Source organism: Salvelinus fontinalis, chromosome 30, assembly GCF_029448725.1.
Source record: "Salvelinus fontinalis isolate EN_2023a chromosome 30, ASM2944872v1, whole genome shotgun sequence".
Lineage (NCBI taxonomy): Eukaryota > Metazoa > Chordata > Actinopteri > Salmoniformes > Salmonidae > Salvelinus > Salvelinus fontinalis.
The window spans coordinates 6,898,015-6,911,516 of NC_074694.1; the positions used below are offsets into that span (position 1 = coordinate 6,898,015).

At 43.5% G+C, this 13,502-nt stretch overlaps 1 protein-coding gene across 2 annotated transcripts in view; it reads right to left on the minus strand.

The window, feature by feature from the left end:
- LOC129828581 (poly(ADP-ribose) glycohydrolase-like) overlaps positions 1–13,502 on the minus strand; it is a 126,289-nt gene that overhangs the window by 106,241 nt on the left and 6,546 nt on the right. For both annotated transcript variants that reach the window (XM_055889631.1, XM_055889630.1), the window contains exons 6-8: positions 11,660–11,782; positions 3,718–3,789; positions 2,949–3,023 (exon numbers count right to left, since the gene is read on the minus strand). In XM_055889631.1, the coding sequence (XP_055745606.1) occupies positions 2,949–3,023; positions 3,718–3,789; positions 11,660–11,782 (270 nt within the window). The remainder of the gene's footprint in view (positions 1–2,948; positions 3,024–3,717; positions 3,790–11,659; positions 11,783–13,502) is intronic.

The window sequence follows — 13,502 nt, forward strand, 5'->3', positions numbered from 1 at the left end:
CCTCTTCACGACTGTCTTGGTGTGCTTGTACCATGTACCAAGGAGCTTGAAGCTCTCAACCTGCTCCACTGCAGCCCCGGCGATGAGAATGGGGGCATGCTCAGTCCTCTTTTTCCTGTAGTCCACAATCTTCTCCTTTGTCTTGATCACATTGAGGGAGAGGTTGTTGTCCTGGCACCACACGGCCAGGTCTCTGACCTCCTCCCTATAGGCTGTCTATTCGTTGTCGGTGATCGGGCCTACCACTGTCGAGTCATTGGCAAACTTAATGATGGTGTTGGAGTTGTGACTGGCCGTACATTCATGAGTGAACAGGGAGTACAGGAGTGGACTGAGCACGCACCCCTGAGGGACTCCTGTGTTGAGGATCAGCGTGGTGGATGTGTTACCTACTCTTACCACCTGGGGGCGCCCCGCCAGGAAGTCCAGGATCTAGTTGCAGAGGGAGGTGTTTAATCCCAGGGGCCTTAGATTATTGATGAGCTTTGAGAACCCTATGGTGTTGAATACTGAGCTGTAGTCCATGAATAGCATTCTCACATAGGTGTTCCTTTTGTCCAGGTGGGAAAGGGCAGTGTGGAGTGCAATAGAGATTGCATCATCTGTGGATCTGTTGGGGCGGTATGCAAATTGGAGTGGGTCTAGGGTTTCTGAGAAAATGGTGTTGATGTGAGCCATGACCAGTCTTTCAAAGCACTTCATGGCTACTGACGTGAGCACTACGGGTCGGTAGTCATTTAGGCAGGTTACCTTAGTGTTCTTGGGCACAGGCACTATGTTGGTCTGCTTAAAACATGTTGGTGTTACAGACTCGGACAGGGAGAGATTGAAATGTCAGTGAAGACACTTGCCAGTTGGTCAGCGCATGCTCACAGTACACGTCCTGGTATTCCGCCTGGCCCTGCGGCCTTGGGAATGTTGACCTGTTTAAAGGTCTTAATCACATCGGCTGCGGAGAGTGTGATCACACAGTCTTCCGGAACAGCTGGTGCTCTCATGCATGTTGTTTCAGTGACATTTGCTTCAAAGCGAGCGTAGAAGTAGTTTAGCTCGTCTGGTAGGCTCGTGTCACTGGGCAGCTCACGGCTGTGGTTCCCCTTGTAGTCTGTAATAGTTTGCGAGCCCTGCCACATCCGACGAGCATCAGAGCCGGAGTAGTACGATTCGATCTTAATCCTGCATTGACGCTTTGCCTGTTTGATGGTTCGCCAGAGGGCATAGCGGGATTTCTTATTAGCTTCCGGGTTAGAGTCCCGCACCTTGAAAGCGGCAGCTCTACCCTTTAGCTCAGTGCGGATGTTGCCTGTAATCCATGGCTTCTGGTTGGGGTATGTACGTAGAGTCACTTTAGGGACGACATCATCCTAGACGCCATTGAGTTTCATACAGTAAAGAGGCTAGTCCCCAGAGTAAGTTATTCACAATTTACAGAGAATGAATTTAAGCCATAGAATTCTGATATAAACAAAAAAAAGTGATTTCGGGCTATAAACCAACCAAATGTATGTATTTGTTTATTAGGATCCCCATGAGCTTTTGCAGAAGCTAATCTTCCTGGGGTCCCCACAAAACATGACAATTAACAAAACACTGATACACAAAAGACAAGTGACACAAATTTAAAATACGATACACAAACAATACAACAACAAAATAATGTGCGTGTCCCCTCACAGTCACAGTCCGTTTCATGAGTTATTTAATCTGTTGTTTTTTTTGCCAGCAATTTGTAAGAGCTAAATATTATTTATTTCACCTTTATTCCACCTTTATTTCACCTTTATTCCACCTTTATTCCACCTTTATTTCAGCTAAATATTAGACAGACATCGATAGAGCCCTTATAAAATGTATTCAGTTGGTCACTTATTACAGGTAACATTTCAACGACAATACACAGGGTCCGCTGTATAACGGTTGCTGTCTTTAGAGAGGTATGCAGATGTGGTCAGATGACTGACTCCGTGTGATTTACACAGCTGAAAGGATCATTGGCACTGAACCAGAGCACCAGACTAGATCACTACAGCCCCGTGTCTGAACCAGAGCACCAGACTAGATCACTACAGCCCCGTGTCTGAACCAGAGCACCAGACTAGATCACTACAGCCCCGTGTCTGAACCAGAGCACCAGACTAGATCACTACAGCCCCGTGTCTGAACCAGAGCACCAGACTAGATCACTACAGCCCCGTGTCTGAACCAGAGCACCAGACTAGATCACTACAGCCCCGTGTCTGAACCAGAGCACCAGACTAGATCACTACAGCCCCGTGTCTGAACCAGAGCACCAGACTAGATCACTACAGCCCCGTGTCTGAACCAGAGCACCAGACTAGATCACTACAGCCCCGTGTCTGAACCAGAGCACCAGACTAGATCACTACAGCCCCGTGTCTGAACCAGAGCACCAGACTAGATCACTACAGCCCCGTGTCTGAACCAGAGCACCAGACTAGATCACTACAGCCCCGTATCTGAACCAGAGCACCAAACTAGATCACTACAGCCCCGTGTCTGAACCAGACCACCAGACTAGATCACTACAGCCCCGTGTCTGAACCAGAGCACCAGACTAGATCACTACAGCCCCGTGTCTGAACCAGAGCACCAGACTAGATCACTACAGCCCTGTGTCTGAACCAGAGCACCAGACTAGATCACTATAGCCCCGCGTCTGAACCAGAGCACCAGACTAGATCACTACAGCCCTGTGGTTGATACCAATCTGACTGGTATATTCATTGATACTAAAAACATGATTAGTTTAATAGTGGTTGTTAAAACCAGATGCTGATTTTGTTTGTGTTTGTGTTTGTGTGTGTGTGTGTGTGTGTAACTGATGAGGCCAGAAATGATTTTATTTTTCAGATGTCCTTGAACCCAGACAGTCCACCTGATGACTATATTTTAAGAAGGTAGTTAAATCAATAACATTATTTTCTTACCTTGTTGCAAAACAAATGAAGAGCTGTGAAGTCCCATCTCTTGGCATGAGCAACATTGTACTTCAATATGGCATTCTGAAAATGGGGAAATGCACACCAATAAACGTCATATATATATATATTTTTTTTTAAATTCAGTAAAGGAGGCGCATGCTTATATTTTTTAGCAGTAAGTATCTTTGCCTTGATATCCGGGATCTTGGTGCCATCTCATGGCCAATTCGGGTAATAACATGTATTATTTATACAATAATGGATTTGATAGATAGTTCCTCTAAAACACATTTTATAACACAGTGAACATGTATTTCAATAACACATAAAACATCCTCTCTCTTAATAATAACGCTAATAATATCTAATAATGCTCGTCAACCAATAGATACTGTACATGTTGAATACATTGCTTAATGCTAAATTGTAATTATTTCCCCTCTAATAGCCTATTTACTGCCTTACCTCCCCTACTCTTCTACATTTGCACACACTGTACATATATTTTTCTATTGTGTTATTGACACACTGTACATAGATTTTTCTATTGTGTTATTGACTGTACGTTTGTTTATTAAATGTGTAACTCTGTGTTGTTGTTTTTGGTCGCACTGCTTTGCTTTATCTTGGCCAGGTCACAGTTGTAAATGAGAACTTGTTCTCAACTGGCCTACCTGGTTAAATAAAGGTGTAATAAAGGTGAAATAAAAACAAATAAAAAAATAAAATTGCTCCACAGTGAACAGACAGAATATCAATTTAGTCATTAACTTACCTTTACATCATGGGAACTTCCAAATTTTCTGTTTAAAGCTTTCTGGATGAGTTCCCACCGTTCCTGCACCTCCTGCAAAACCAGGAAGTTAACCATCATCATCATCATCCTCCTCCTCCGCCTAATCTTTCCTGATCGTACAGTTCAGGCAGGGGTTAGTGGTCAGTTCTTCCTAAGACATGATATCGATTTGCATCATCACAAAACAAATGCCTTTATTAGTTTCCCTGACTGATTTTATCTGACAGTATACAGTTGAAGTAGGAAGTTTACATACACTTAGGTTGGAGTCATTAAAACTCATTTTTCAACACCTCCACAAATTTCTTGTTAACAAACTATAGTTATGGCAAGTCGGTTAGGACATCTACTTTGTGCATGACACAAGTAATTTTTTCAACAATTGTTTACAGACAGATTCCAGTGGGTCAGAAGTTTACATACACTAAGTTGACTGTGCCTATATACAGCTTGGAAAATTCCAGAAAATGATGTCATGGCTTTAGAAGATTCTGATAGGCTAATTGACATTATTTGAGTCAATTGGAGGTGTACCTGTGGATGTATTTCAAGGTGAAATCAAAAGAAATCAGCCAATACCTCAGAAAAAAAATTGTAGACCTCCACAAGTCTGGTTCATCCTTGGGAGCAATTTCCAAATGCCTGAAGGTACCACGTTCATCTGTACAAACAATAGTACACAGGTATAAACACCATGGGACCACGCAGCAGTCATACCACTCAGGAAGGAGACCCGTTCTGTCTCCTAGAGATGAACGTACTTTGGTGCGAAAAGTGCAAATCAATCGCAGAACAGCAGCAAAGGACCCTGTGAATATGCTGGAGAAAACAGGTACAAAAGTATCTATATCCACAGTAAAACGAGTCCTGTATCGACATAACCTGAAAGGCCGTTCAGCAAGGAAAAAGCCACTGCTCCAAAACCACCATTAAAAAGCCCAGACTACGCTTTGCAACCGCACATAGGGACAAAGATCGTACATTTTGGAGAAATGTTCTCTGATCTGATGGAACAAAAATAGAACTGTTTGGCCATAATGACCATCGTTATGTTGAGGAAAAAGCTGAAGAACACCATCCCAAACGTGAAGCATGGGGGTGGCAGCATCATGTTGTGGAGGTGCTTTGCTGCAGGAGGGACAGGTGCACTTCACAAAATAGATGGCATCATGAGGCAGGAAAAGTATGTGGAAATATTGAAGCAACATCAAGACATCAGTCAGGAAGTTAAAGCTTGGTCACAAATGGATCTTCCAAATGGACAATTACCCCAAGCATACTTCCAAATTTGTGGAAAAATGGCTGAAGGACAACAAAGTCAAGGAATTGGAGAGGCCATCACAAAGCCCTGACCTCTATCCTATAGAAAATGTGTGGGCAGAACAGAAAAAGCGTGTGCGAGCAAGGAGGCCTACAAACCTGACTCAGTTACACCAGCTCTGTCATGAGGAACGGGTCAAAATTCACCCAACTTATTGTGGGAAGCTTATGGAAGGCTACCCAAAATGTTTGACCCAAGTTGAACAATTTAAAGGCAATGCTACCAAATACTAAGTGAGTGTATGTAAACTTCTGACCCACTGGGAATGCGATGAAAGAATAAAAGTTGAAATAAATCATTCTCTCTATTATTATTCTGACATTTCATATTCTTAAAATAGTGGTGATCCTAACTGACCTAAGACAGGGAACTTTCACTAGGTTCAAATGTCAGGAATTGTGAAAAACTGAGTTTAAATGTATTTGGCTAAGGTGTATGTAAACTTCAGACTTCAACTGTATATATATACATATATAGATATACACACATACATACACAACATTTGAACAACTTCCCAAGGATATAACAAAGTCAATAACTTATTTATTTTATTGTCCCATTGATTTGTTAGAATTACACTGAACCAAAAGTGTTGGTCCCATGTTTCATGAGGTGCACCTGTTAAAGTAATGGTCTAGTTATGGAAAAGGTGATTCAATTCTCATTTATAAACCGTGTGGTTCGAGCCCTGAATGCAGATTGGCTGACAGCCGTGGTATATCAATGAAATAAAAGATCAGAGAAATGCTCCGTACGCACATCACAGCTTATTTCACATTCTACACAAGAAGCCGATTAAAACGGCATGATCATTACACATGTGCACCTTGTGCTGGGGACTAGAAAAGGCCACTAAAATGTGCCGTTTTGTCACACAACACAATGCCACAGAAGTTTTAATAGAGCGTGCAATTGGCATGCTGACTGCAGGAAAGGCCACCTGAGTTGTTGCCAGAGAATTTAATGTTCATTTCTCTACCATAAGCCACCACCAAAGTACATAAGTACATAAACCGTCTCTAACCTCGTGTTAGAGAATTTGGCACTACGTCCAACGAGCCTCACAACCGCAGACCACGTGTAACCGTACTAGCTCCACATGCGGCTTATTCACCTGCAGTCTGGGACCAGCCACCCGGACAGCTGATGAAAGAGTGTCGGTTTGCACAAGCAAAGAATTTCTGCACAAACTGTCAGAAACCGTCTCAGGGAAGCTCATCTGCGTGCTCGTCGTCCTCACCAGGGTCTTGAACCGACTTCAGGATGGCTACTGGCACGCTGGAGAAGTGTTCTCTTCACGGATGAATCCCGGTATCAACTGTACCGTGCAGATGGCAGACAGTGCGTATGGCGTTGTGTGGGCGAGCGGTTTGCTGATGTCAACGTTGTGAACAGAGAGCCCCATGGTGGAGGTGGGGTTATGGTATGGGGCAGGCGTAAGCTATGAACAACGAACACAATTGCATTTTATCTATGACATTTTGAACGTCCAGAAATACCATGAGATCCAGAGGCCCATCCATCTGCCGCCATAACCCATGTATCAGCATGATAATGCATGGCGCAAGGATCCATCTGCCGCCATAACCCATGTATCAGCATGATAATGCATGGCGCAAGGATCCATCTGCCGCCATAACCCATGTATCAGCATGATAATGCATGGCGCAAGGATCCATCTGCCGCCATAACCCATGTATCAGCATGATAATGCATGGCGCAAGGATCCATCTGCCGCCATAACCCATGTATCAGCATGATAATGCATGGCGCAAGGATCCATCTGCCGCCATAACCCATGTATCAGCATGATAATGCATGGCACAAGGATCCATCTGCCGCCATAACCCATGTATCAGCATGATAATGCATGGCGCAAGGATCCATCTGCCGCCATAACCCATGTATCAGCATGATAATGCATGGCGCAAGGATCCATCTGCCGCCATAACCCATGTATCAGCATGATAATGCATGGCGCAAGGATCCATCTGCCGCCATAACCCATGCATCAGCATGATAATGCATGGCGCAAGGATCCATCTGCCGCCATAACCCATGTATCAGCATGATAATGCATGGCGCAAGGATCCATCTGCCGCCATAACCCATGTATCAGCATGATAATGCATGGCGCAAGGATCCATCTGCCGCCATAACCCATGTATCAGCATGATAATGCATGGCGCAAGGATACATCTGCCGCCATAACCCATGTATCAGCATGATAATGCATGGCGCAAGGATCCATCTGCCGCCATAACCCATGTATCAGCATGATAATGCATGGCGCAAGGATCCATCTGCCGCCATAACCCATGTATCAGCATGATAATGCATGGCGCAAGGATCCATCTGCCGCCATAACCCATGTATCAGCATGATAATGCATGGCGCAAGGATCCATCTGCCGCCATAACCCATGTATCAGCATGATAATGCATGGCGCAAGGATCCATCTGCCGCCATAACCCATGTATCAGCATGATAATGCATGGCGCAAGGATCCATCTGCCGCCATAACCCATGTATCAGCATGATAATGCATGGCGCAAGGATCCATCTGCCGCCATAACCCATGTATCAGCATGATAATGCATGCCGCAAGGATCTGTAAAAAAGTCATAGAAGCTGAAACTGTCCAAGTTGGTCCCTACATTGCTGCTATAACAGCCTCCACTCTTCTGGGAAGGCTTTCCACTAGATGTTGGAACATTGCTGCTATAACAGCCTCCACTCTTCTGGGAAGGCTTTCCACTAGATGTTGGAACATTGCTGCTGTAACAGCCTCCACTCTTCTGGGAAGGCTTTCCACTAGATGTTGGAACATTGCTGCTATAACAGCCTCCTTTCTTCTGGGAAGGCTTTCCACTAGATGATGGAACGTTGCTGCTATAACAGCCTCTACTCTTCTGGGAAGGCTTTCCACTAGATGTTGGAACATTGCTGCTATAACAGCATCCACTCTTCTGGGAAGGCTTTCCACTAGATGATGGAACATTGCAGCTATAACAGCCTCCACTCTTCTGGGAAGGCTTTCCACTAGATGTTGGACCATTGCTGCTATAACAGCCTCCACTCTTCTGGGAAGGCTTTCCACTAGATGTTGGAACATTGCTGCTATAACAGCCTCCACTCTTCTGGGAAGGCTTTCCACTAGATGTTGGAACGTTGCTGCTATAACAGCCTCCACTCTTCTGGGAAGGCTTTCCACTAGATGTTGGAACATTGCTGCTATAACAGCCTCCACTCTTCTGGGAAGGCTTTCCACTAGATGATGGAACATTGCTGCTATAACAGCCTCCTCTCTTCTGGGAAGGCTTTCCACTAGATGATGGAACATTACTGCTATAACAGCCTCCTCTCTTCTGGGAAGGCTTTCCACTAGATGTTGGAACATTGCTGCTATAACAGCCTCCACTCTTCTGGGAAAGGCTTTCCACTAGATGTTGGAACATTGCTGCTATAACAGCCTCCTCTCTTCTGGGAAGGCTTTCCACTAGATGTTGGAACATTGCTGCTATAACAGCCTCCACTCTTCTGGGAAAGGCTTTCCACTAGATGATGGAACATTGCTGCTATAACAGCCTCCAGTCTTCTGGGAAGGCTTTCCACTAGATGATGGAACGTTGCTGCTATAACAGCCTCTACTCTTCTGGGAAGGCTTTCCACTAGATGATGGAACGTTGCTGCTATAACAGCCTCCACTCTTCTGGGAAGGCTTTCCACTAGATGTTGGAACGTTGCTGCTATAACAGCCTCCTCTCTTCTGGGAAGGCTTTCCACTAGATGATGGAACATTGCTGCTATAACAGCCTCCACTCTTCTGGGAAGGCTTTCCACTAGATGATGGAACATTACTGCTATAACAGCCTCCACTCTTCTGGGAAAGGCTTTCCACTAGATGTTGGAACGTTGCTGCTATAACAGCCTCCACTCTTCTGGGAAGGCATTCCACTAGATGATGGAACGTTGAGGCAGGGACTTGCTTCCATTTCAGTTACAAGAGCATGAGTGAGGTCTGGGCACTGATATTCGGCGATTAGGCTTGGCTCGCAGTCGGCGTTCCAATTCATCCCAAAAGGTGTTCGATGCGGTTGAGGTCAGGGCTCTGTACTGGCCTGTCAAGTTCTTCCACACCGATCTCAACAATCCATTTCTGTATGGACCTCACTTTGCGCATGGGAGGGCATTGTCATGCTGAAACAGAAAACGGTTTTGTCCAAACTGTTGCCACAAAGTTGGAAGCACAGAATCGTCTACAATGTTATAGTATGCTTAGGTGTTAAAATGTCCCTTCACTGGAACTAAGGGGCCTAGCACGAACAATGGAAAACAACCCCGGGCCGTTATTCCTCCTCCACCAAACTTTACAGTTGGCACTATGCATTGGGGCAGGTAGCCTTCTCCTGTTATCTGCCAAACCCAGATTTGTCTGTTGGACTGCCAGATGGTGAAGTGTGATTCATCACTCCAGAGAACACGTTTCCACTGCTCCAGAATCCAATGGCAGCAAGCTTTCACCACTCCAGCCGACGCTTGGCATTGTGCATGGTGATCTTAGGCCTGTGTGCTGCTGCTCGACCACGGAAACCCATTTCATGAAGCTCCCGACAAGCAGTTCCTGTGTCTGACGTTTCTTCCAGAGGCAGTTTGGAACTCATTAGGGATTTGTTGCAACCGAGGACAGACCATTTTTAAGCGCTGTGCACTTCAGCGGTCCTGTGCTGTGAGATTGTGTGGCCTACCACCTCGTGGCTGTGCCGTTGTTGCTCCTAGACATTTCAACTTCACAATAACAGCACTTACAGATAACCAGGGGCAGCTCTAACAGGGCAGAAATGTGACAAACTGACTTGTTAGAAAGGTGGCATCCTATGACGATGCCATGGTGAAAGTCACTGAGCTCTTCAGTAAGACCATTCAACTGCCAATGTTTGTCTATGGAGATTGCATGGCGGTGTACTCGATTTTATACACCTGTCAGCAACAGGTGTGGCCGAAATAGCCGAATCCACTAATTTGAAGGGTTTTGTCCAAACTTTCGTACATACAATATTTCTGTTCAGTGTAATTAGAGTGACACAGTGCCTTCAGAAAGTATTCAAACCCCTTGACTTCATCCACATGTTGTTGTGTTACAGCCTGAATTTAAAATAGATCAAATAGAGATGTTTGTCGCTGGTCCTACACACAATAACCCATCATGTTTAAAGTGGAATAATGTTTTTTGGACATTTTTTGACAAATTAATACAAAATGAAAAGCTGAAATGTTTTGAGTGAATAAGTATTCAACTCCTTTTGTTATGGCGATGCCTAAATAAGTTCAGGAGTAAAAATTTGATTCACGCGTTTTTGAATGAGTACCTCATCTCTGTTACCTGTTATCTCTGTTAATTATTATCTATAAGGTGCCTCAGTAGAGCAGTGAATTTTAAACACAGATTCAACCAAAGACCAGGGAAAAAGTAGATTTAAAAAAAATCAAAAGCAGACATTGAATATGCCTTTGAGTATGGTGAAGTTATAAATTACACTAAAAAAGATAAAAAGGCATCCTTCCTAACTCAGTTGCCGGAGAGGAAGGAAACCACTCAGGGATTTCACCATGAGGCCAATGGTAACTTTAAAACAGTTACAGAGTTTAATGGCTGTGATAGGAGAAAACTGAGGATGGATCAACATTGTAGTTACTCCACAATATTAATCTAATTGACAGAGTGAAAAGAAGGAAGCCCGTACAGAATATTTTTTTCTCTCCAAAACATGCATCCTGTTTGCAATATGGCAGTAAAATAATGCTGCAAAAAATGTGGCAAAGCAATTAACTTTATGTCCTGAATATAAAGTGTTGTGTTTGGGGCAAATCCAATACAACACATTACTGAGTACCACTCCCCATATTTTCAAGCATAGTGTTGGCTGCATCATGTTATGGGTATGCTTGCAATCATTAAGGACTGGGGAGTTTTTCAGGATAAAAAAGAAACAGAATGGAGCTAAGCACAAGCAAAATCCTAGAGAAAAACCTGGTTCCGTCTACTTTCCACCAGACACTAGGAGATTAATTCACCTTACTAAGAAAATAGTGAATGTTCCTGAGTGGCCGAGTTACAGTTTTGACTTAAATCCACTTGAAAACCTATGGCAAGACTTGACAATTTTTTGTCTAGCAATTAACAATAACCAATTTGACAGAGCTTGAACAATTTTGAAAAGAATAAATTGGCAAATGTTGTACAATCCAGCTCTTAATAAGAGACTTCGCTGCCAAAGGTGATTCTAATGTATTGACTTAGGGGTGTGAACCGTAATGTGAAATAGATATTTCTGATTTCTGTCACTTTGACATGATGGGGGGAATTTTTATTTATTGAATCCATTTTGAATTCAGGCTGTAACAACAAAATGTGAAATAAGTCAAGGGGTATGAATACTTTCTGAAGGCACTGTAGATCAGCTCTTTCCCTAATGGTGAGAGATGTCGGCTCGGAGATCGGCTTGGAGATCACTTGTAAATTATAAACAACACTTGTAGTTAGTGCGTCCAATTTCAAAACGTGACAGTACAACGTGTAACTACGGTAAAAAGCAGTACCTGATTTCCTACTGGGAATAGGTTGCTCTTTGAACAGGGCATTTTCACATGGACCTCATCCCAGGTGTCTTTGAACTTGTTGGGATAGGGAACAGGAATTTTGCCTGTTTGAAGGAGGTCTGTCTGAAGAGAAAATACAGCATGATGAGTACATGAACGGTATTACCAATTGGAAGTCCTACCATTCGTTCAGATAACCAGACGATGATGATGATGAAGAATCATGTGTTTTTGCTAACTTTCACCATTTAGTCATTAATAATGCACATTTGTGTTCATCATACTTCACACATCCTTGTGGCGGCAGAAAGGTGGTTAGAGCAGGTAGCCTAGTGGTTAGAGACAGGTAGCCTAGCGGTTAGAGCAGGTAGCCTAGTGGTTAGAGACAGGTAGCCTAGTGGTTAGAGCAGGTAGCCTAGTGGTTAGAGACAGGTAGCCTAGTGGTTAGAGACAGGTAGCCTAGCGGTTAGAGACAGGTAGCCTAGCGGTTAGAGACAGGTAGCCTAGCGGTTAGAGACAGGTACCCTAGCGGTTAGAGACAGGTAGCCTAGCGGTTAGAGACAGGTAGCCTAGTGGTTAGAGACAGGTAGCCTAGCGGTTAGAGACAGGTAGCCTAGCGGTTAGAGACAGGTAGCCTAGTGGTTAGAGACAGGTAGCCTAGTGGTTAGAGACAGGTAGCCTAGCGGTTAGAGACAGGTAGCCTAGTGGTTAGAGACAGGTAGCCTAGTGGTTAGAGACAGGTAGCCTATTGGTTAGAGCATTGGGCCAGTAACCGAAAGGTTGCTAGATCGAATCCCCGAGATGACAAGGTAAAAAAAATATATCTGTCGTTCTGCCCCTGAACAAGACAGTTAACCCACTGTTCCCCGGTAGGCCGTCATTGTAAATAAGAATTTGTTCTTAACTGACTTATCCTAGTTAAATAAAGATAAATATATCCAACACAAATGTTGAGCCCAGGACTATTGTGGACTAGCACAAATCAAGGCTTAAAGCACAGGTTTCAAACGCATTCTACGGAGGGTGATCAACTAGATTCAGCTGCTGGCCAATTTTTTTCTTTAGCGGATGGTCAGGGGGACGGAAAATAATTATAAATCATTTGTAGACTGTAAATTGACCACAAGAAACCCAAACAGATGAATTATTTGACTAAAACAGAATCACTGCTTATATTTGTATATATGATCACATATCTCTATATTATGCATGGGAATACTTAGGAACAGATTTCCAAAATTAAAATCACTATGGGAATACTTAGGAACAGATTTCCAAAATTAAAATCACTATGGGAATACTTAGGAACAGATTTCCAAAATTAAAATCACTATGGGAATACTTAGGAACAGATTTCCAAAATTAAAATCACTATGGGAATACTTAGGAACAGATTTCCAAAATTAAAATCACTATGGGAATACTTAGGAACAGATTTCCAAAATTAAAATCACTATGGGAATACTTAGGAACAGATTTCCAAAATTAAAATCACAAGGAGCTGATTTTCTCGTGTATTTAGTATTTTCTGTCCAAAAATGTAATTAATTAAATATATATATATTTTTTTTTTTTTCAGGAAACTTGGGGGGCCAAATTCACCTCGCAGGCCGCTAGTTGGTGAACCCTTGTCTAATGTCTGCTGGTTCTTACTGTTCACTTGTACCTGGTTGTCTCAGTGATTAGGTAGGGACTCCTCACCTGGTTGTCTAGGTCAGTGATTAGGTAGGGACTCCTCACCTGGTTGTCTAGGTCAGTCATTAGTTAGGAACTCCCCTCACCTGGTTGTCTAGGTCAGTGATTAGTTAGGAACAAATTGAACACAAATTGAAAAGAAATAACA